General features: G+C 34.7%; 1 protein-coding gene across 2 annotated transcripts; it reads right to left on the bottom strand.

Annotated features, from left to right (window-relative positions):
- Nucleotides 1-8,068: 8,068 nt before the first annotated feature.
- LOC137240521 (uncharacterized) lies at nt 8,069-11,462 on the bottom strand. 2 transcript variants are annotated; one of them, XM_067766935.1, is made up of 5 exons: nt 11,262-11,462; nt 10,965-11,175; nt 10,715-10,901; nt 10,576-10,651; nt 8,069-8,974 (listed from the first exon to the last, which is right to left on the bottom strand). In XM_067766935.1, exons 2-5 carry the CDS (start codon nt 11,152-11,154, stop codon nt 8,711-8,713), a joined length of 717 nt encoding a protein of 238 aa, XP_067623036.1. In that variant the 5' UTR covers nt 11,155-11,175; nt 11,262-11,462; the 3' UTR covers nt 8,069-8,710. The 2 variants fall into 2 exon arrangements, with proteins under 2 accessions (XP_067623036.1, XP_067623045.1); XM_067766944.1 differs by having other exon boundaries at nt 10,965-11,462.
- Between the last annotated feature and the right edge of the window lie 9,134 nt (nt 11,463-20,596).

Here is a 20,596-nt window from a genome sequence, read left to right as displayed (position 1 = left end):
AGCAATTGTCCTAAGTCAATCTTATCATCAACAATCAGGTTGCTTATATTTCCTATGCTAGCATTTTTCTATCCTAAGATGAAAACGAGCGCAACATGTCTTATTATTGCAAATTTATATAGCGCTTTTGCACATATTTATGGATTCCCTTGTGACTTTTCTTCATTTTTGTTGTTAATATTGGCTGGTTTTGTTTTTTTTTGTATTTTAATGTGTTGCATACTTCCACTTATAAAGCTTTATAAGCAAGCAATGCTTGTGAAAAATTATTGTGTCGTCAGGGCTGTGATCTAAATTTTCTACTTTGACAGCCTTGATAACTCTCATAGGAACTACTATTGTGAAGCTTCCTGATTATCCTTGTGTCAATGATATCAGGAGCTTTCAAAGAATTTGTGCCAATTCTTGATTTGCTATTGGACTTAGTCAGTGTCAGTGAAGCTATTTTTACTGTCATCTGAGACATTCTGAGGGTTTTTATTTAAAAATTTATTTTCAAAAGTTGGTTGCTCTTCCCTAAAACCTAGTTGAGGTTTAAATTTAAATAAAAAGTTTTTAAATAATAGAGTTTGTTTTTATAATAGAGTGCTAAAAGTGAAATTTCTTAGATACGATCTTGGACGTTTAGTTGTCTGTACTTATGCTTCATGTAATTTTTGAGCATCATAGCTATTGTGATGATCAATAGCATGAATACGCAACATATAACTGCTAACCAAACATCTGGAATGTTTGGAACGTTTTTCGTATCTGATTGTATTGGTGGTTCATACTTGACTATCCTATTCTCTGATGTTTCAGAATTTCCTTTTCCTACCTCGTATCCGGCTATCGCTATCATGATGCCGTGAGCGATTTTAGTCCACCAAGATATTTTGAATTTCTATAATTATTTTCCTGTTTCCTTAAAAAGGTGTACTCAATTTAGACTTCAATAAAATTTTCCTTGTTTTTATCTAAGCATTCCATTTTACTTTTATTATTTTTTCCGTATTTAGTAAACATTGTTATTATTTAGAAAAAATTCTCTTTCTAAAAGAAAAATTTTGTTTAATTAACATTTCTAATTCAGATATTTAAAATTTTCTTACAAAAATTTCAAATTATTAATTTTACAAAATATTTAAAAGATTTAATTCCTATGATATTTTCTTTCTTTTTTTTTTATGCCACTTTGGGCTTAAAAAAAAAAATTTTCCATTTTTAAGCTGGATTTGTGCCATTTTTCAAGGAAATGTTTAGATTTTTTGAAACGAATTGAAATTTTAAATGTTAGTTTTTAACTAATTCTTTAATATTTAATAAAATTTTTTTTTTAATTTTTCTTTAAATTTTAACATTTAGCTTTTCAATTTACTTAATAATTTTTTTTCCTCTTTTGTTTTTGCTAATGGTTTAGTGCCCGTAACGGCCGCTCAATTGATTCTATACTTAAATACTTATGTTATTCTGCTTTCCGCCAATCATCTGCAAATTTCATTGCCATCATGTCCAAATTTCAGTGCAATCATGTCCAAGTTTCAATGCCAAATTGTATGCAACTTCTTTTTGTGCTCGCTGGTCATCAATGCCAATATTTAGTGTTCTGTTTTTACCATGAACTATTTCCAAATCCTTTCCGTTGTATGCATAATACTGATCTTTTTATTAATTGGTCCTGTGGTGAAAAAATCCGAACAAAAAGGCAAGTGGTGCCTTGTTAAAATTCCAATCCCTGTTTGTGTTGTCCACTATCCGGTTTTTAATAAACTTAAAAAAAAAACAAAATGGTCAGTCTCTCTGGGCAGTTAGATCTTTTTTAGCAGTTGTGCCATCTGTTGTACAGTTGATCTGTACTGGCAGGATCGCCATGAACTATATCCCGTCACGGTCGCCATGAACTATTGTTATATTAATTGAAATTAAACGCTAAGGTTGAGCGTCAGAATATGATTGTCTTTATTACTGAATACTTTCTCTTTTATAGTAAACGGTCTTACAATACTATTACAAATATTATATACATGCTTACATACTAGAAATAACTACATTCTATTTCATATGTGCCAAGTCAGCAAATATTTCTTATGACTTCACATTGACAAACAGACAATGGCGATCGGGCATTCTGGCCGGCACGTGTGCTTGTCAGTGTGACTCATTTAGCAAGGGTTTACAAACAAATGCAAATGAATATGCTTGTTGCTGTCGGTATTCATATGACGTCGAACTCCCGCTGTGTTGGGGTGAACATAATTTATGTGGGTCAACATTGTAATATGAGTGCAATATGACTGTGTGTGGTCGGTATTTAAATATGCATAAGAATGCATTCGCATAGGAGGTCATGATGCACATGCTGAAAAGCATTGGCATAAAAAGGGGTAATGCGTAATGCTACAATAAATTATACCATCATTTGAAGTCAATGCCTGTATTCAAGGTTATAGAGCATTGCAAGTTATTATGCTCTTGTAGGGAAGAGGGTCTTCCTTACGTGATTAGTACATCCGTGCTTAGAAAAACTAGTCACAAGAGTCAATATTGTCTACTTGTGTCTAAGTCAAACCAAACTCGGCAACCAAAAATAAATAAAAACTTTAAATGCTTTTAGGGCGACGTGTCCTCTTTAATAGTCGCTGTACTAATAAACGAAATTACATTTGAGTAAAAATAAAATAAATGTAAGGCGCGACAACCTCCGAAGAGATCTAAGGCCGAGCTTCTCTTCCAATTTGCGTCGTGCTCCTCTTGATTTTTCCCTACAAATTGGCCGGACGGGACCTACATGTTTTATGCCGACTCCGAACGGCATCTGCAAGGCAGATGAGTTTTCACTGAGAGCTTTTCATGGCAGAAATACAATCGGAGCGCTTGCCAGACACTGCCGAGGGGCGACCCCGCTTAGAAAAATTTTCTTCTAATTGAAAAATCTTATTTCTAAAATTTTGATGTTGCTTTGCCCGGGAGTTGAACCCAGGGCATACGGTGTGATAGGCGGAGCACGCTACCATCACACCACGGTGGCCGTGAGTAAGTCTATAAATATCACAAGTTAAATGTATGGAAATGAAAAGAATTAAAATTGAGAGATTGAGAATATTTTCAATATATTCAATATTTCAATATATTTCTTATGTTAATTTGTATGCTTATCGTAAAGACAAATTAAATGAGTATCCAGCTATAATGTTTTTTTATGGCAGCCCTAAAGGAGTTATTTTAGAAAGAACAGATGGTTTTCACGAATTTTCTTTTTAAAATTTGTACGATATAAGTTGTTTAAGCTGCGCTAATAATTTATTTAATTTAATTTAAAATCAAAACAAAAGTGAGCTTTTTTTATCAATATTATTGCAAAGTTAAGTACCATATAGTACCATACAATGTGATTTTCTATATTATTTGGTATAATTTTTCGGTGAAATTATTTGAAAGGACAAATAAAAGAAAAGAGAGGGAAGTAAAGGATAGGAAAGGAACAGAAAGGAATGGAAATGAAAGGAAAAGAAAGGTAAGGAAAAGAAGGGAAAGGAAATAAACGAGAGGAAATTACAGGGTAGAAAGGAAAGGAGAAGACAGGACAGGACAGCGAACGAAAGGACGGGAAATTAAAGAAAAGCCAGGGAAGCGAAAAAAAAGAAAGGATAGGAGAAAAGTGGATAAGAAACGAGGAAAAAGATAGGAAAGGAAAGGATAATAGAGGAAATGAAAAGAAAGTAAGGCAGGGAAAGTGGGAAATAAAAGGAAAGGAAGAGAAGGGAAAGGAAAGGAAAAAAGGAAAAGGGAAAAGAAAGGGAAGGAGAGAAATTGAAAACAATTAGGTAAGACAATTTTACCTTAACTTACGTCCACGTCCTGAGGCCGATGGCCAACATTGTAGCGCAGTAGTTCTGAACGGCCAGCGCCAATCGTATTACTGAGTCCAAATTGTTGTGTTTCACAGCAGGCTCTTCCCTGAGTTTGCGTTGTAAAGCCGCATGCACTATTTCAGGGCGCCCGAACAGCATTTTTAGAGTTCCTATTGCGTACGGAACAGTGGCGGGAATCACTAACTTATCTCGCACAGCTTCCAAAGCTGGACCTTTCAGGCATTTCTGTAGGCGAATAAGGTTCTCTTCATTACTAAATCCGCATCTCTCAGTCGATTGTTCATAATTGCTTATAAACAGGAGCCATTCCTCAGGTTTGCCGGAGAATGGAGGTAACTCTCTAGTGATAACATGACGTGCTGCTATTTGTGACGATGATAAGATACCCTTTGACGTAGTTGCATTTGTGGGTAGCGTACCGTTAAACTCTATATTTGGCAAATTGCAGCCGAATCCCGCTGCTGGCAGAGCAGTAGACGAAGGCGCTACTATGTCGGCGTAACTGTTACCGTATGGCAGAGGATAATTGCAGTTCGCTGCGCTTGGCCGAAAAGATAAACTTGGCCGTGACCCTATTTGGGCGGCTTTCCAGGAATCGCCCATGCTTTACTTTCTTCGATAGTAGTCGCTCGCTGCGTATCGCGACAGACACCTGTGCTTGTGAAAAGCGACCCCCTTAGAACCTGATTCACGAGATCGTCAAACTGTTTATTTTTAGGAACAACGTTTGTGTTCTGCGTTGGCGTGGATGAGTGGGTAGACGATGCGGGCAAACTACCTGTTATGTCTACCCCTATGTTGCTTTGTTCGCCTTTGTCAGTTGTAGCGTTGATATTGCCATCACCATTTTCTGGCACCTTTGAATGCGCATCCGCGCGGGCAGAAGATGTTTCGTTACGCTGGTTGGCACCTGTTGCCCCTCCATCGCTATTAAGAACGTCTTTGTCTGCCATGTCCTATGCAGTTGAATTAATTTTGATCTCAAGTCTATGTCGATTGCAAAAATATTTCAGGATGTTGAGTCGCGTGCAGTTGGCAGATATTCCTAGCGTTAAAATCCAAATAAAACACCAAATGATGATAGCGCTGAAATCTTTATTAATTTTCTTTAAAGATTGCATATTAGATATTCAATTGTTTAGAACTTACATTTGTGCCTTCTATGTGCTATATATATATTTATGCACACGCTCACTCTTCAAATTCTCAAGACTGAATAATTATGATGAAAGGGCAAACAATCAATTTAGCTTTCAGTAAAAGAATTTTACCTAGCGGTCAACTAACGGCTGTATATGCCGGTGAATATATTCGCATTGCAGCGTATGTACATGCATTCGTACATTTGTATAGTCATATGTTGGTACATAAATATGCACGTACATATGGGAATACAAGTATACAGGTACATATGAACATATGTATAAATTCTGTGCACCGAAATTGAGGCGATGGAGAGCGGATAGTAACTAAAAGTGAGAAATATCAAAGGCTGCTAGAAGTACACTGTGCGCCACTTAACACAAATAGAGTAATATTTGTTAACAAAAATAGGCCTATGCACTACGGGTGATCAATACGAATCGATTCATATAACTTTTATATGATTTTGCGTATGCTAAGTATGCGAAACAGCCTGTCAATTGATTGTATGGAAATTTTGTTAGCGTATTAATATATAGATACTTAAACTATTCATAATTCGCACTATAAATTTAGAGAACAAACAAAATACAAAAAAAATACAATCGAGGCTGTTAAAAACAAATGAGCCAGCATGAAATACAAGCAAAATAACTTAGGCCCGGTTTTTCAGTGCGAGTTTAAACCACAGTTAAAGTTAACTAAAGTTTAACCTTGCCACTTTGGCCGCTTAAACTAAGATGACCTGTAATATTTTATGGAAAAAGACAAAGTGGCAACGCAAATCTCTAGTTAACTTTAGCTGTAGTTTAAACTCGCACTGAAAAACCGGGTCTTAGTGTCATATTGGTATAACGAAACTTTAAAGTGCGTATCAATGCATTCAATCAAAATTTGTATACACTTTGAATATGCAATTGTGGAATATTTTATTTTGTTTTATTAATATCCATATATTAAACAGTAACATAAATTAATGTCGTTACTAAATTGTTTGAATTTGTTTATTAAATACCTACTTTAAACCTTTACATTTCATATATCTGTGGAAATATGCTAAAGTAGCCTACCTCGGTCTGCTATTAAATATCACAGTATATATAATCGATATATTAAAAGCTAATCCGGTTTGTTAAACAATGTATATACAGTTGCGAACACGAGAAAAGCAGTGAAAATTATTAACGTATTTTATCAGTTATTTTCGTATTTTATTTATATTCGTTAATTTAAAAAAAACTTTAATCAATTATATAACCAAAAACATGTAAACTAACCAAAAACATGTAAACTAACCAAAAACATGTAAACTAACTATAAACATAAATATATCTGCACTATCTATAATAAAACAAATCTTTATAAACATTTGAATTCATGGTCTAAATGTGTACAAATATATACATTTTTTCCACTGTACAAATGTTTCGCTGAAAACTAAAAATTAATACTTTATATCAATATCAATTAAAAATAAATCTACATGTTTTAAACGGATTCTTTTTTTATTTCATTTAAGTAGCTGAAAAGATTTTGAAAGGTTTGGCAAAAAATGGTCCGTTTCTGCATCTCTTCGGACCAATATGCGACTAATCTCTTCCTGCTACGTTAGGGGTATAAAATGCATCCACTCTCTATTTATTCCCTTTCGGGTATAAATGGGTACAATTAGTCTCTTCATAGGACATGCTCGAACAAAAGGGAACAATTCATTCCATATAAAGAGATCAAAGGGAACAATTCATTCCATATACAGAGATCAAAAGTGGCATTAGTCGCATATATAGTTGTTGTAGTTTATAGTAGTAGAAGTAGTTCAGGTGATGGTTAAGAAGGAAGGTTACAGTGGATGCAAACATTTTCGTATCTTTAAATGTTCTTTTCATATTTGGGATGTTTTTCAGCAATATTTTTATCTGATCTTATATGTCATGCTATTTCTGCGGCGGCTACCAAGACAGAATCGTCATGACTGAAGAATTATTTTTATTTTTATCGCGATTTGTCACTTGCATAACTTCTAGAGTTAATGCAATTATTTGATCTTTGAGAACTCGGGTACCTTTTTAATTTATAAATTCGCCTATTTGCAGTATATATTCAATTATTGTTCACCAATTTGTCTCTTAGGACAACTGTGTTTTTTTTTCTTTACAAGTCCTAGATTGATAAGCAATTGTCTTAAGTCAATCTTATCATCAACAATCAGGTTGCTTATATTTCCTATGCTAGCATTTTTCTATCCTAAGATGAAAACGAGCGCAACATGTCTTATTATTGCAAATTTATATAGCGCTTTTGCACATATTTATGGATTCCCCTGTGACTTTTCTTCATTTTTGTTGTTAATATTGGCTGGTTTTGTTTTTTTTTTGTATTTTAATGTGTTGCATACTTCCACTTATAAGCGCCGTATGCAGATCAAAAGTAAATGCTCAAGAAATTTTTTGAATTATTTCTTTTGCCTTCAAATAGGAGTAGGCAAGAATAATAGAAATAGAAATAGAAGAAAAATAGAAGAAAATAGAATCAACCTCAGATTTTTAAGAGCTTTTTGAGTATGCAGTTTTGTAGTCCAATTGCAATCATCAGCACCTGAAGGTAATAGTTGTTTTTTGGAACCTTTGTGGGCCGGTCTAAACTTAAATTAGATTCAATTTTCTAGGTCACTAGTGCAGCTACTCTCAAAATACCTGCATAAAAACATAAATTTAAATAAATTAGTAAATGAATTCATAACATAACTTTCGCGTTTACATTTATTAACTTATCAATATTACGAACTTTACATCTCAACCCAGGCGGGTCAGGGGGTTAGAATATACCCGCGGTAGGTATGCCTGTCGTAAGAGGCGACTAAAATACCGGATTGGCCTGAAGGTTTAATGTGGCCATATAAATCGTTCCCGAGATGGTCGGGCCAGCACCTTAATGATGCTGTGTTACCGGAGCGTACCGGATCCTGTAAACGGCAAAGGACCATCACATCGATCACTCCCTAAACCTTCGGGGAGCAACCGTATCGCTACAACAACAACAACAACAACGAACTTTACACTGCCGATCAACTGAATAGTTTCAAAATTAAAAATGGTTTTATTCGAAACTTATATTTATTTATGAGTTTTCAATAATTTTCATTTAAAGTATAGCGGAATATAACAGATATGTGATATAAATAAAAATTTCAAAACTTACACAGAGTTCAGAAAAGTTAATCAGAGTTTGAAAGCCCGTCATCAAATTAGAATTACCACAAAACTTGTACGGAAAAAGAACGCAACAAACTCATAAATAAATATAAGACTAAAACCATTTTAAATTTTTATCCTATCCTGTTGATTGATAGTTTATGAAGGTATATAAAAACTTAAAGTAGAGAACTGAGTGGAGGTTTTCCCTATCTTTACTACCGATTCCAATGCGCTTCAAAAACTATTTCAAAATTTTATTGAAGAACTCTCTAAGAATTTTTTTCGGAAACGGCAAATCTCGATAAAAGATATTTTCAACTGAGATAGAGCTTTGTTGATACAACTTCTAACATTGGGCATTTTTGAAAAAAAGTTTGGAAGAAGACGCTCTTCAAAAGTTTGCATTTTAGGTACGTTTTTGTGGCATTTTCGAATCGGCATTCCAAATAAATTGTTGTTCCACTCAGCCGTCGACATATGAAAATAGTTCTTTAGTTTGAACTGGCTTATGAATTAATAGGTCTAGGAAGACTTTTCTCTTTCCGCGCCAACTTTTTGTAACAGCGTGTACATAAAGTTGCAGCATGCTTCATCAGCTACCTTCTTCGGAAGCTGCTTAAGTAGAAATTCGAAGCCTGCAAAAGCTTCCTTAAATGGAGACTCCGACTCCGATTCCCGCAACTTCAACGCATTGCCTTGTTTTTCCAAAAGGTCATCGAACTTCTGCCATATTTCCTGATTTTGGGGCTGGCTAGCTAAACGGGAACGTTTCGGTGGTGTGGGAGTCTATGAATAAACAATAATTAGCAAATCAGTCAGCAATTATAAATGCTTGTGCCCCTACCTCTACCCTCACGTATATCACTGACACTAACCCTACATCTACCCCTCCTCTAATACTACCCCTTCCTTTAACCATATCTCTACTTCTACCCCTTTCTCTTTACCTACCTCTGTTCTTGTTGTTGTTGTAGCGGTGCTTCGCCCCGTTCAATAAGGTTGTCATCGCATTTTTTTCTTACAAATGCAGCAGTACCAATCCCGTGGACCGGGGTTAGCCTCAATGCCTTCCGGGAGCAGGAGGGTAAGGAGCAGTCCCGTTGCGAGGTGCTGCTCCATTGATGACAACTTTTGAGTGTTGTGTACTGGGTTAAACGGGTTTATACCATGACGACAGCCCTTGGTCAGGAAAAAAAAATTCCGAGTAACTCCGGTAGCTGAGAACCTCCTGAATTGGGAGTTGCCTACCTCTATCTCCGCCCCTACATCTACCTGTAAACCTACCTCTCCCTCTATCACTGCTCCTATCTCTACCCCTGCTTAGCATCCCATCCACCGCATGTTGTTGTTATTCGCCCCCGTTCATGCAAAACCACCACCACTTATAGGTTTTCATCAAGATCATCAATCATAGTTCAAGGAAAACAGCTGTTTCGACAGGGTTGGGCCATAGAGAGTGAGTCGTTAGATCTGTTGGTCCACATCGCAATAAAAAAGTGGTTTGTCATGTGGGGACTCATCGCAGGCTATACACATATCGGACATGTCCGGGTTGATTCTGGATAAGTAGGCGTTTGTTCTACTACAGTATACAGAACGAAGTTGAATCAGAAAGATGCGCGCCTCCCTCGGTAGTAGGCTACCGTTTGCCGTTCCGGATAACTCCACCAATAACGATGTTCACCGGGCGCAACTCTTCCAATTTTTGTATCATGGATAAGATTGCGAGTGTCGAATGTTTCAATTAGTCAAACGGCGGTGGAGGCACAAGTTGTCGGGCTTTCTTCATATACTTGCGGAGATGTTTTGTCACGTTCCTGGGAGGCGGAGCAGTGTCTAATAATTGTCGACCTGGATATCCGGGTTGATGACAATTCATTAGATGCTGTTTAGTGAACATTTCATTGCGCTCTTTGATGATTATCGTCTTTGCAGTTGCAGTTTTGGGTGCGGTATTTTGACAGGCGACTACATTGGCTAATTGCCTTATATGTACTCAGCAACGTTTCTTTGCCTTTACCCCAGATGCTGCCAGCAAGGGACTTAAGAATTTTGTTGCGACTTTGTACTTTAGAGGCGACTGCGGTGTCATGTTCGTGGAAGCAGAGGCCACCATCGAATATCACACCAAGGATCTTGCGTTGGGTGACTGTCGGTAACCTAGTACCGTCGATGTGTATATCTAGTTCGTCATTAATCTGCTTATTCCCCGTCGTGAATAGGGTTTCTGAAGATTTGGTTGTCTGCATAGGATACTATTGTAACTACTTCTCTTCTTAGATGTTGCGTTCCTAAATTGAAGAACCCACCGCATCTTTCATCTCGGCACCAATAGCTATTTATTTATAATATAGAAGATACATACGTATGTACATACATAAACTTACATATTCATATTGAGAACCAGGGCGTTTTGATGTACTCGCTTCCTCATTTTGGGAATCATCACTGGTAGTGAAAGTTCTGCAAAGAAAAGGAAATTGAATATGATTACTTAAAATTTAATGATATTGTGTGTATATGTACCTTCTCTTTTGGGATACATTTGGCAGGAAGGACATCTCCTCCGCAAACTCCCAATCGATATCCTCATTAAAATATGGCTCACTGAGCTGCTCCCCACCGGCACTTCCACTCTTAAATTTGTTCGTGGCCTTCGCCCGGTAGCGGTAGCTTTCCCTCAAGCTCACCCACGCAGCTTTGCACTCTTCCACTAAATAAAAATACTATAAGTTTTCAAATTGGTATGAATATACAACGTATTATACATACTTACCCGATTTACGAAGCGTAAAACCTATCTCATTCCACGCCTGATCCACTGCATTTTTATTTGAATGCAGCGGATCGCCGATATTCCAAATCCGATCTTTTAATCTAACGGCTGAAATAAGGTTGCGCTTTTCCTCGCTGGAAAAGTGCAATATGCGCTTCTGACGCTTGGAGGCTTTTGCTGTGTTGTCCATTCCTGGGGCCTTATTCGCTAACTGTGAGTTTTAAAATGTACACAAGAAATTGCGTAAACTTTGAAATTCTGATTCTATAAAGCAAAACTATGAACAAAAAAACTCACTGATAAAAAGTCAGTTGATAGTATTTTTGAAAGTCCAAATGTCACTTTTTCTTCAAGAAATAATGCACAACCATTTATTTCTTGGCAAAGAAAGAGTTTACGTGTACACTTTTTCTAAAAAAATCTTTAGAAAATAGTAGTAGAAAATGTATTAAATTTCTTCAGAGCTGCGTACTGCAAAAGAAAATTTCACTCATAAAATTTTTCTTGAGCATTTCTTGGCTGTCATTTTATATGGAATTTTTGGTTTTCTTAAGAGCTGCATACGGCCCTATAAAGCTTTATAAGCAAGCAATGCTTGTGAAAAATTATTGTGTCGTCAGGGCTGTGATCTAAATGTTCTACTTTGACGGCCTTGATAACTCTCATAGGAACTATTATTGTGAAGCTTCCTGATTATCCTTGTGTCAATGATATCAGGAGCTTTCAAAGAATTTGTGCCAATTCTTGATTTGCTATTGGACTTAGTCAGTGTCAGTGAAGCTATTTTTACTGTCATCTGAGACATTCTGAGGGTTTTTATTTAAAAATTTATTTTCAAAAGTTGGTTGCTCTTCCCTAAAACCTAGTTGAGGTTTAAATTTAAATAAAAAGTTTTTAAATAATAGAGTTTGTTTTTATAATAGAGTGCTAAAAGTGAAATTTCTTAGATACGATCTTGGACGTTTAGTTGTCTGTACTTATGCTTCATGTAATTTTTGAGCATCATAGCTATTGTGATGATCAATAGCATGAATACGCAACATATAACTGCTAACCAAACATCTGGAATGTTTGGAACGTTTTTCGTATCTGATTGTATTGGTGGTTCATACTTGACTATCCTATTCTCTGATGTTTCAGAATTTCCTTTTCCTACCTCGTATCCGGCTATCGCTATCATGATGCCGTGAGCGATTTTAGTCCACCAAGATATTTTGAATTTCTATAATTATTTTCCTGTTTCCTTAAAAAGGTGTACTCAATTTAGACTTCAATAAAATTTTCCTTGTTTTTATCTAAGCATTCCATTTTACTTTTATTATTTTTTCCGTATTTAGTAAACATTGTTATTATTTAGAAAAAATTCTCTTTCTAAAAGAAAAATTTTGTTTAATTAACATTTCTAATTCAGATATTTAAAATTTTCTTACAAAAATTTCAAATTATTAATTTTACAAAATATTTAAAAGATTTAATTCCTATGATATTTTCTTTCTTTTTTTTTTATGCCACTTTGGGCTTCAAAAAAAAAAATTTTCCATTTTTAAGCTGGATTTGTGCCATTTTTCAAGGAAATGTTTAGATTTTTTGAAACGAATTGAAATTTTAAATGTTAGTTTTTAACTAATTCTTTAATATTTAATAAATTTTTTTTTTAATTTTTCTTTAAATTTTAACATTTAGCTTTTCAATTTACTTAATAATTTTTTTTCCTCTTTTGTTTTTGCTAATGGTTTAGTGCCCGTAACGGCCGCTCAATTGATTCTATACTTAAATACTTATGTTATTCTGCTTTCCGCCAATCATCTGCAAATTTCATTGCCATCATGTCCAAATTTCAGTGCAATCATGTCCAAGTTTCAATGCCAAATTGTATGCAACTTCTTTTTGTGCTCGCTGGTCATCAATGCCAATATTTAGTGTTCTGTTTTTACCATGAACTATTTCCAAATCCTTTCCGTTGTATGCATAATACTGATCTTTTTATTAATTGGTCCTTTGGTGAAAAAATCCGAACAAAAAGGCAAGTGGTGCCTTGTTAAAATTCCAATCCCTGTTTGTGTTGTCCACTATCCGGTTTTTAATAAACTTAAAAAAAAAAAAACAAAATGGTCAGTCTCTCTGGGCAGTTAGATCTTTTTTAGCAGTTGTGCCATCTGTTGTACAGTTGATCTGTACTGGCAGGATCGCCATGAACTATGTCCCGTCACGGTCGCCATGAACTATTGTTATATTAATTGAAATTAAACGCTAAGGTTGAGCGTCAGAATATGATTGTCTTTATTACTGAATACTTTCTCTTTTATAGTAAACGGTCTTACAATACTATTACAAATATTATATACATGCTTACATACTAGAAATAACTACATTCTATTTCATATGTGCCAAGTCAGCAAATATTTCTTATGACTTCACATTGACAAACAGACAATGGCGATCGGGCATTCTGGCCGGCACGTGTGCTTGTCAGTGTGACTCATTTAGCAAGGGTTTACAAACAAATGCAAATGAATATGCTTGTTGCTGTCGGTATTCATATGACGTCGAACTCCCGCTGTGTTGGGGTGAACATAATTTATGTGGGTCAACATTGTAATATGAGTGCAATATGACTGTGTGTGGTCGGTATTTAAATATGCATAAGAATGCATTCGCATAGGAGGCCATGATGCACATGCTGAAAAGCATTGGCATAAAAAGGGGTAATGCGTAATGCTACAATAAATTATACCATCATTTGAAGTCAATGCCTGTATTCAAGGTTATAGAGCATTGCAAGTTATTATGCTCTTGTAGGGAAGAGGGTCTTCCTTACGTGATTAGTACATCTGTGCTTAGAAAAACTAGTCACAAGAGTCAATATTGTCTACTTGTGTCTAAGTCAAACCAAACTCGGCAACCAAAAATAAATAAAAACTTTAAATGTTTTTAGGGCGACGTGTCCTCTTTAATAGTCGCTGTACTAATAAACGAAATTACATTTGAGTAGGTCTATAAATATCACAAGTTAAATGTATGGAAATGAAAAGAATTACAGTTATGTACAATCGTAAAATTGAGAGATTGAGAATATTTTCAATATATTCAATATTTCAATATATTTCTTATGTTAATTTGTATGCTTATCGTAAAGACAAATTAAATGAGTATCCAGCTATAATCTTTTTTTATGGCAGCCCTAAAGGAGTTATTTTAGAAAGAACAGATGGTTTTCACGAATTTTCTTTTAAAATTTGTACGATATAAGTTGTTTAAGCTGTGCTAATAATTTATTTAATTTAATTTAAAATCAAAACAAAAGTGAGCTTTTTTTATCAATATTATTGCAAAGTTAAGTACCATATAGTACCATACAATGTGATTTTCTATATTATTTGGTATAATTTTTCGGTGAAATTATTTGAAAGGACAAATAAAAGAAAAGAGGGGGAAGTAAAGGATAGGAAAGGAACAGAAAGGAATGGAAATGAAAGGAAAAGAAAGGTAAGGAAAAGAAGGGAAAGGAAATAAAAGAGAGGAAATTACAGGGTAGAAAGGAAAGGAGAAGACAGGACAGGACAGCGAACGAAAGGACGGGAAATTAAAGAAAAGCCAGGGAAGCGAAAAAAAAGAAAGGATAGGAGAAAAGTGGATAAGAAACGAGGAAAAAGATAGGAAAGGAAGGGATAGGAGAGGAAATGAAAAGAAAGTAAGGCAGGGAAAGTGGGAAATAAAAGGAAAGGAAGATAAGGGAAAGGAAAGGAAAAAAGGAAAAGGGAAAAGAAAGGGAAGGAGAGAAATTGAAAACAATTAGGTAAGACAATTTTACCTTAACTTACGTCCACGTGGTTTAGTATTTTAATAATAATTTATTGTTACGATTTAAATAAGTTTTTGAACCGAGCTTTTCATAATAAGGTATGATTGAGTGTTCAATTTTAGCTGGTTGTGGTGCTGGAGAAAATGTCTTGATTCCAAGAATCCCGATAGTACCAACAGACCTCCCATTTCAATTTAAACGGCTACAGTTTCCAGTCAAATTATGTTTTGCAGTAGCAATAAATAAGGCTCAAGGACAAACATTTAAGGCATCCGGTTTGGACCTAAGAGCTCCATGTTTCACACATGGGCAATTATATGTAGCTCTATCCCGTGTAACAAACAAAGTTAGGTTTATATGTTATGGCTCCTGATGGGAAAGCTGCAAACATTGTATACAATGAAATTTTATAAGAAAGAAAATAAAAACTAACTGAATATGAGCTCGCATATATTTAGTTGAATCATTTCCATGAATAACCCTGTGCAAAGCAGAAAGAAAAATACTTCCTACGAAAAAGTAAATGTATACAAAACTTATCGGAATAGTGTAATGAATGATGTGTAAAATTCGCGCGAATTTGACACATCATTCATTACATTGTTTCGACATTTTTTTTTCGGCATTTTATTTTTCGATATTTTAATTTTCAACATTTTCGGGTTTCGACATTTTTAGTTTTGACACTAATCAAATTTTCGACATGTCCGTACCAGACCCTGTGCATAGGGAAGCTTGACCGCAGGGTCTGGTACGATATGTCGAAATTAGAAAAGTAAAAAAAAAGGCGAAAAATAAAATGTAGAAAACCGAAAATCCTGAAAAATAAAAATGTCGAAAAAGAAAATGTCGAAAAAAAAATATCGAAATAATGTAATTAAAGATGTGCAAAATTCGCGCGAATGTTACACATCATTAGTTACTTTATTTCGATAATTGTAATATATGAATATAAACGCCTCTTCATCTGGGAATCAATAATTCAAGACAGAATCGTCATGACTTTTATGAAGAATTATTTTTATACCGGGATTTGTCACTTTCACAACCTTTTTGGGTTTGTGCAATTGTTTGATCTTAGAGAATTTGGGTACCTACTTTTGTTATTTTAAATTTGCCTACTCGAGTAATTAATCATTTTTCACCAATTTGTCCATGAGGACAACTGTGTTTTTCATATAAATACCAAGTCCTGTATTGGCGGCATTTGTACAACGTATGTACAGCCTGATAAGTAATTGTCCTAAGTCAATTTTATCATCTACAATCAGGTTTCTTGTATTTCCTACGCTACCATTTTACTATCCTAAGATGAAAATGAGCGTGACATGTCTTATTGCAAATTTGTATAGCGCTTCACTTATATTTTTATAGGTTATCTTTGTGACTATTCTTCATCATTTTTTTTTTTATGGGCTGGTTTTAAAAGTTTCTTAGTTTTTGCCTATTTCCACTGTCCTAAAATTTCCTATTGCTTCATGACTATTTTTGTCAGGAGCCATCAAAGGAATTATGCTAATTTTTTTTTGATTTGCTGTTCGCTTTAGGCAGGGTTGCCTTTACTGTCGATTGTGACATTTTTGGGTTTGAATTTATCGCTCTTCCTCAGTTTTGGTTTGGTACTGGTAATGGGTTAGATACGAGTTGTGGCGGGTTTTACCTGCCTAAATTTGTGCTTCATATAGTTTTTGAGGATCATGGCTATTGTGATGATCAATAGCATGAATACGCAACCGATAATTGCTAACCAAACATCCGGGATGTTCGGAGTACTTTCTGTATCTACCCTAGTTGATGACTCGTACTTGATTATTTTGTTATCTCTTGTTTCAGAGCTTTCTTTTCCTACTTCATAGCCAGCTATGGCTACCATAATGACTTGGGCTATTTTTGTCCACCAAGGCATCTTGAAATTTCCCTCTGCTTTTATGAGAGTTGAAAAAAAAAAAATTTTTGATTGTATTCTTTATTTTATGCATTCTATTTATTATTTTTCCTTATTTAGTTGGCATAAAAGTTTAAGAAAAATTTTGTTGGAAAAATTTGTTTAATTTTAATGTAAAAAAAAATTTTTTTTTCTACGCCACATTGGGCTTCAATCTTTTTTTCTAATTTTTAGGTTGAAAACGATTTTTTTTTTTTTTTTTTTTTTTTTTTGTGATGCTACTTAGCATTTAGCATCGTTGGGAAACACTTTCCTCATCATTCGCATTATTTCTTCCACCCTGGTAGTGGGGTTTATAATGTCCTCAATTGTGGGTTCCCGTTCCATACCTATTATCTTCCACAATTTCTTTAAACCTTCTAGTTCTTTGGGTAGGTCCCTAGTGTGTCGGGTATTTTCATCCCACCAATAGAGAGGAAGATCTGAGGGGTTTCTTTGCATCTTAATAGTAATGGACAAAGTAGTTAAAATTTTTGAATTTTATTAAAATGTTCTATGGGATTTCTCTAGAGGTTTTAGAAGTGTCCTAAATATTCCAATTTACTTTTCTTTTTCTATAAAAAATTTTATTTTTTAAATTTTAACTGAGTAAATTTTTATATTATATTTTTGTTTAAAAGAAATTGTTTGTACATACTTTATAATATTTATTTTTTTTTGTTTTTTTTTTTTTTGTTAAATAGTACAGTTTTTCTATTTTAAAGGAAATGAAAGTTTGTTCAAAAAAACAATTTTTTAATTAATTTTATTTCCTACTAAGAGAAAAAAAAATCCTAAGCAAAAACTTTCGTTTTTGCTAATGGTTTAGCGTCCGTAAGGCCGCTCAATTGATTCTAAAATTTTTTTTTTTTTTTTAAACATACTTAACGTTAAAATTGTATACCTACTTTAGTCTAAGTTGCTGCCATTTAGTATTTTGCTGGTTATCAAGGTTTCATATCTACGCTGCCAGTGCTGATTTTATTGTTTTATGTCCGCTCTCCAGTTTATGCTGTTAGTTGTATCAGATTGCTCAGGTTTATGCGTTTTAAAAGATGTGCATATTGTTGTCGAAACTTCTCGCGTTGATTGTTAATGCATTTTATTAGGTTGTCGATCATAATTTCCTTTGCTCCCTATTGCTCCTCCTGTGTTACCAATTTTTGCAGGATTTTTAATAACTGTGTTGTTTACCCTTTGCTCCTTCTGCTCCTTCTGTGTTACCAATTTTTGCAGGATTAATAACTGTGTTGTTTATCCTTTGCTCCTTGCCAAATTTGCAGGATTTCTAATAACTGGCTGGATCTTAGAAAAATTTTTTATTGCTTGATCAGCAACTTTTTTTTTTTTTTTTTTTTAATTGAACTGGCAGGATCTTTTCCAGTTAGATCGTTTTTAGCAGTTGTGCTGATTTGATCTAAACTGGCAGGATCGCCATGAAAAGTTTGATGGAATAAGAAGACGTTGCAAGTTAAAGGTTGCGACTTAAATCTTCACTTTATTGAATAAATTCTTATCTTTTATACTAATTTGCTTAACCTATACATTAATAAATATCTAAATACTAATAACTAAAAATAAGTACATAGGGAATGGAGAATGCATACATGTCTGTTTGTATACGGCCTTTGTATACATGTATTTTTGTATGCATAACTCCATCCATGTAGTTTTGTACATTTAGCAGCGTCAGCAGATCAGTTTGAGTGTTTCGGTATTTTCCCAGAAGAGGCTTGTTTGTTAGTATGTATAATTACAATGGGTTGTATGTTTATATGTATAATTGATTAGCTGTGAATGGATATAGGTCTCATGTTCGGCATTCCATATCGTCTGGGTTAGTTCAATAATTTATGTTGGGAAAAATATTGTAATCAGGCCTGTTCTGGATTCCGATTCCGATCAATTTTTTCGGAATCGAAATGAATTGGTGTTCTCAATTTCGATTCCGACCAAAAATTATCGGTTTGAAAAGTATTGCCTCTGAGCAGTCGGAATGAAAATTAATTGGCAGATTATACACAAATGTTGCGATATTTGTCTTTCAAATAATTTTTTTTTAATTCTTCATTTTATTTGGAAGAGTTGTGTGTATTTTTTGTTTAAATTTGAATTAAATTGGCATAATAAATCTTTCTTTAAAAACTTCTATCAAGAAATCTATTAGGCAAACAAATCGATGCTGATCGAAATGAAGTCGACCTGTTCTGAATTCCGATCCAGCGCATTTTTACGATTCGCACGCACAATAGCACGTATTCTTGCGTCTGCGCATCAAAAACCATATCTGCAGGCATTTTTTAATTAAAATAAAATTTTATGATACTTAAACCAAAACACATAAACAAAAACAGCTGATTAAACTGGTTACCGAATCGGAATGAAAACGATTCGACATCGACTTCGAAACGATTTTTTACAATCGGAATTGAGAACACCAAATAGAAACCGAGTCGAAATCAATGTCGTTTTACTTTTCATTCCGAGTCGGAATTCAGAACAGGCCTGAATATGATTATTACTAAAATATATTTGGAATTTATACAGCGTAATACCGCAAGTGTGTTACAGTCGTTGTGAGGTATAATGGTACCTTACAGTGGGTATGACGTATAATGTTACAATGGTACCAAAATTGCAGCTGCACTACAAGGCCGCAACAAAATCCTCAAATCGCTTTCCGTCAGCACTTGGGAAAGAGATAAAGAAACTTTGCTAACAACATACAAAGGTCAACCACTTATGTGCTACGCGTAACCAGTTTGATTTAAGAACACGCACTCGAAAAGACTGCAAGCCTGCCAAAACACTGCCCTCGGAATAGCGACAGAATGTTGTTATATATTTATACAAAAGAGCTCAATATAAAGGAGCAAATAAAGGTAAACAGTTCCTGCTGATTTGCCGGAAACCGTTACCCTAGCAAGCACCTGGTTAATATTCGGCACTTAAAAACATTACCAATCAATATTAGCGTAATTGTTTAGCGCTACTTTCATTAATTTACAATTGTAACGATGTTATTCCGAAAAAATTGCACTGCAGAGTTCTCCGAAGGAACAAAAGTAATAAGTGGCTAGTAATTACTGGCTACGTAATGGGTTTGACATTCGCAGTGAATACGTAGTGACTAGTAGTAGTAGTAGTATATATTTATTTTTTCCAAAAAGCTCAGATACAGAGTATGACTTATGCTTTTGCGTACATCAAAACACTTAAATAAATAAATTAAGTAGATACTAGCGACAATAACAGAGTATGTTGTGTGTCGCACCTCGTGTTAAATAAAATACTATCGAGTTACAAAAATTCATTTTCATAATAAGTCTCTAATTTTAAAGTTTTCCGCGAGAAACTTGGCCAGAGCCTCGAAGTTAAATCCATTTAGACTGGCAACCACCTTGGCCATATCTAAAGTTCTTTCACCAAAATAAAGGGAACGAATATTGTTATATATCGGACATGTGCCGATAAAGTGAAAAACGTCTTCTGGCTCCTGCAAGTTACATACTGTGCAAAGTGGAGACGACATGTTTTTATAGATTCATGCCTTTAGATTCAACAAACCTCCACGTGCCCGGAGAATCAGACTGGCTGCATATGCACTATAAACAGCAGTGAAATACATACTCTCCAACGGCACAAGGACCGGGTAAAGGTCATGGGTAGTAGACTTCCGAGCCATTCCGAGGAACCTATTTGTATTATACTCAGCTAAGCGTTCTAAGAGCGAGGAAGTAAAGGACTGTATATTAGCTGATAGCAATTGCGTACTGAAAGGTAGATTGACGGTGTTAGCAAGTTCTTTCCAAGTTTTTATCAAAGAATTCCCCAGGTTGGTAGTCTCCTCTAATGGAATACGCGGGAGTCTGTCATTTGATAGGTTAAAGCAACGAGCGATATAGA

Source organism: Eurosta solidaginis, chromosome 1 (assembly GCF_040869045.1).
Source record: "Eurosta solidaginis isolate ZX-2024a chromosome 1, ASM4086904v1, whole genome shotgun sequence".
Taxonomy (NCBI): Eukaryota; Metazoa; Arthropoda; class Insecta; order Diptera; family Tephritidae; genus Eurosta; species Eurosta solidaginis.
Note: the sequence above shows the minus strand (reverse complement) of the source record. Positions and strands in the feature narration are given on the sequence as shown.

Bases quoted from the DNA above. Each gene is read 5' to 3' on its own strand.
- LOC137240521 (XM_067766944.1), bottom strand. From the start codon at position 11,154: ATGGACAACACAGCAAAAGCCTCCAAGCGTCAGAAGCGCATATTGCAC. The intron at 10,902-10,964 runs GTAAGTATGTAT...ATTTTTATTTAG, and splicing joins TTTTACGCTTCGTAAATCGG to TGGAAGAGTGCAAAGCTGCG. The intron at 10,652-10,714 runs GTACATATACAC...TTTTCTTTGCAG, and splicing joins AATGTATCCCAAAAGAGAAG to AACTTTCACTACCAGTGATG.